Below are 4,019 nucleotides of genomic sequence, written 5' to 3'. Positions count from 1 at the left end.
AGTCGGCCTGTTCTGCTCCCCACTCTGTCTCTGGTGAATCCTCTCACCGCCCCTGCACCTCTGGCCTGTACCCCAGTTCTGTATGCATAAACAAATTAATCTTTAAAAAAATAATGTAAAATGCCCCTAACCCTAAAATTCCTTGGTTCTCCAACCTGCTTGAATCAGAAGTTTTACTCTGTACTAAATCAGAATATCTAGGGGTGGGGCCCGGGACTATGTATTTTCATGAACTCGCTCAGGTCATTCTGTACCAGTGTGGTACCCAAAGAAAGAGGAGGTTCCAGGTTTCCTGCCACACCCAAAGAAGGGTAGAGCTGAGCTTCGAGAAGAAGCCTGAGAAGACTTGGAAAAGGATGGGGATGCGGGGAGAAGACACAGACATGCGATTACTTCATGGCCTTGCCCCCTTGGGGGACATGGGAGGAAACACCTGAAAGAGACAGAGATGTGGGTGAAGAGACTGGTGGGGAGGCTGACAATGGCAGCCTTTATCTTGACTTGTATTTTGATTTTGCTTTTTTCCTTCCAGACTTGTCCGAACCCTTCTGCCCCTGTCCTAGGGTCCCCACCAGAAGGGGCTTAGACTGTGGCAGGCTTTCAGGCTCAGTGACCCCAGTTTGGGCCAACCCTGTTTGGCTGGGCATTTAACACAAAGGGATGGAAAACTGGGTACTTAACTGGAAATTATTTAACTCTATTACTTTTCTTCTCTCTATTGCACACCAATTCTATAAAAGTTCTTTTTATTGGTGGTGTTACTATATATATGTTTTGTTTTTATGCTGAGGATGGCAGAACCCATTTAATAAGTAGGCAGGTTTGGGGTGCCAGGGTACTCCTTATTCTGCTAGCTAACAATTCTTCTGACCTTCCGACCATGAAACTATTTAGCTAAATAAAGAGTGCATTCAGAATGAACCCCTTATATACAGCACATCTTAGTTTTAGGTAGAAGAGATAAATGATGCTTTATAGAAACAGAGTTACAGTTAGGCTTATATGACACAAGCTATGCAACGTCCATCATCTGACAGATTCCAGGTGGATGGGGATAAGCTTTGAAAAATCAGACTGTCCACTGCTAACTTATGTTATGACCTCCCTTTTTTGTATAATCATAATATCAAAATATTCTGAGCAGCATTCAGTTTACAACTGGATTGTCTTAGCCACACAGGCGGCTGCCTGGTTCAGGCAAGCTGCCCCAGGAGGAGAAATTCCTCTGTCTCCTGAGACAGAAGGCAAGCCCCAGGAGAAATAAGACCCCAGGACATAAAAACTCCTGGGAAGCTTCCTTGGTTTCTTTAAATAAAAAAGCAAACCTCAGATAAGGCTCCCAGGGCATAAGGACTCATGGACAAATTTTAACCTTGACTACACAGGTGTTGTTTGATACACAACTGTACAACTTCCTCTTAATTTACTCCTTTTTAAAACAAGCACTAACTACCCTCTGCTAGCCTTAAATTAGCCACTAGCCTTTCTTTAGACAATCACTGATAACACTGCTAACACAATTTATTACTACCCCAAGATCCCTAACAACCTTTTGCTAACAAGCTCACCCTTTCCCAGACCCCTCTTCCTTTGAGTGATAACTAGACAGCTGTATACATGATAACTATCACAAAACGTATAATCTATTATACCATAAATTGTTAAGAGAAGAATACTTTTTCCCCTTGTCCTTGAGAATGTTTTATAGAGATATCTCATTAACTTACCCTATGCGTTATTACAATTAACTACTTGCTACACAGTATAAATAAAGACCTGCTGAAGGAATGGCCGGAAGACTTGCACCCTATCCTGACTCCCGAGTCTTCCTCGCGCCCGCTCCCCTCTCCCTTTTGGAATATCCGCTCGCTGACGCCTTCCCATCTTAGGGTCCTGCCTGTGCTGCCTCCAGACACCTCAAAAGTTGGAGCTGGTCTCCAACACTTACACTTGTTTCAAAGTCCAGAACTTTTATAGGTTTCAGAACCTGTCAGTGACTCTGCATTATTATCTATGTATTTACCTATTTCAGAATCAGATGTGAGAGGTGTGGGTTTCCTGATAAACATGCAGACTTCTGGGTCCAGTACTCTACCCACTGAAGAAAACCTCTGGGACTTGAGGCCACATTTTGATTATTTATTTATTTATATTGAATATTTATCCATTCATTTAGTAGAAGAATGGAGCCAGTGTAGGGCATGAGACGATTTACCAGAGACAGAGAGGGGAGCAGAAAAGTGGATTTACTGAAATATACTCCTGAGGGGAGCAGTGGGCGAGACAAGAGGTCTGCTGTGCCACATGTAGCCTGCTAGGCCCCTGGCAGGAAGTAGAACTCAGCCTGTGACAGTGATTGTGCTGAGACTTAACCCCTAGGCCACCAGGAAGGCCCAATTTTATGAAAAGTTCCCTGGAAAACTCTAGAATACACCAAAATCTGAAAATCTTGTTTTGAGGGTGTGTCACTAGCTATTTGCACAAGTTGGGCAAATCACAGATATTGTAACAACCCTGCATCCTGAAAACATTGAAATCCCTCCCCTATCTGTCACCATCCGAGTCTAAACAAATGTGAATATTCACCTTCTTGGCAGCAGTGTAAATGTCTTCTCGGTTACTGCAGTCCACAATATAGGTATGAGTTCTGGCACCCAGTTTCCTGCATTCGGCAGCTGTTTCCTCAATTCCATGCTAGGAAAAGGAACAAAGAGAATAAAAATTAGTGAAATGCAAATCAACTTAAGAGTTCTGAGTGATTTAATTGACACAAATTTTGACAATGTGACAGGCACTTTGCTCTGGGTCCTCCCTGGTGGCACAGTGGGTTAAACCACAGCACAGCTCTCTGCAGCTACTGAAGCATAGGTTCGATCCTCGGCTATGGAGGTGACCCACATGGCGTGGCAGACTTCTTCTGGCCCGCCCGCTGCTCCCCTTAGCAGTGTATTTCAGTCAATCTGCCTGTTCTGCTCCCCACTGTGTGCCTGGTGAGTCCTCTCACCCTCTGTACCCATGGCCTGTACCTCAGTTTTGTATGCACAAATACATAAATCTTAAAAAGAAAAAAAAAAAAGCTAAGCTGCTACTCATCACACAGTAGGCAAATTTGGAAAGCTTGACTAGAAAGGAATAGGTAAGGTGTTTATGGGAACAGATCCATCACTCTGGCCTTGAATGTAGAAACAGAATCAGGACACGTCTGTGCCAAAGGTCAAGCCCACAAGCAGACATCCTAGCAGGTAGCAGGTTATGAGAGCCTCAAATCCTTTCTCCAGTGCAGACAACCTCTGTCTTGCATGCTACTCCCCACAGCAGTATAATCAATAATCCTCCTTTCCTGTTCTTAACTCTTGCCTCTGGTGAATGCTTTCCCTCTCTTGCCTTCAGGCTTCACCCCATTGTCCCTACTACAACTTCTATTTGGAATTGAAAGCAATTTTTTTGAAAGATAAACATATATGTGTGTGTGTTCCTGATTAGACCTTAAAAAACAAACAAAAAGACAAAGCTTTAGCTATATAAAAATTAGTTAACTACAATTTGTTCATCCATTTGTTCATTTCTCCAGCATTTTAACAGGCAGGTCATATTCCTGATGCTTAGAAAAGCTTTGTGGGGGCCCTCACAGTGGCAGAGCACTGTGAAGCTATTACAGCCACTGCAGCATGAGTTCGATCCCCTGCAATGGAGGTGACCCACATGGCGCAGCAGACCTCTCCTGACCCACCCACTGCTCCCTACTCGAATCTCTGGTGAATCCTCTCACCCCCACTCTCACACCTCTGGCCAGTACCCTAGTTCTTTTTTGAATAAATAAGAAAATCTTTTTTAAAAAATAGAAAAACTTAAACATGGAGCTTCCCTACGACCCAATAATCCCACTCCTAGGTATCTACCCAAAAGACACAAAAACACTGATTGAAAAAGATCTTGTACCCCCATGTTTATTGCTGCTTTATTTACAATTGGAAAAACATGGAAGCAGCCCAAATGCCCAAAAGTAGATGACTGGATTA

General features: G+C 43.4%; 1 protein-coding gene across 1 annotated transcript in view; it reads right to left on the bottom strand.

Moving 5' to 3' along the window:
- Positions 1 to 4,019, bottom strand: part of HSD17B11 (hydroxysteroid (17-beta) dehydrogenase 11) — a 33,429-nt gene that overhangs the window by 23,601 nt on the left and 5,809 nt on the right. Inside the window, exon 2 of the mRNA XM_004681422.2 lies at positions 2,587 to 2,694. Within this exon, the coding sequence (XP_004681479.1) occupies positions 2,587 to 2,694 (108 nt within the window). The remainder of the gene's footprint in view (positions 1 to 2,586; positions 2,695 to 4,019) is intronic.

Source organism: Condylura cristata, unplaced genomic scaffold, assembly GCF_000260355.1.
Source record: "Condylura cristata isolate star-nosed mole 26May11 unplaced genomic scaffold, ConCri1.0 scaffold00012, whole genome shotgun sequence".
In the NCBI taxonomy this organism is placed as follows: domain Eukaryota; kingdom Metazoa; phylum Chordata; class Mammalia; order Eulipotyphla; family Talpidae; genus Condylura; species Condylura cristata.
This window is presented reverse-complemented; position numbering and strand designations above follow the sequence as displayed.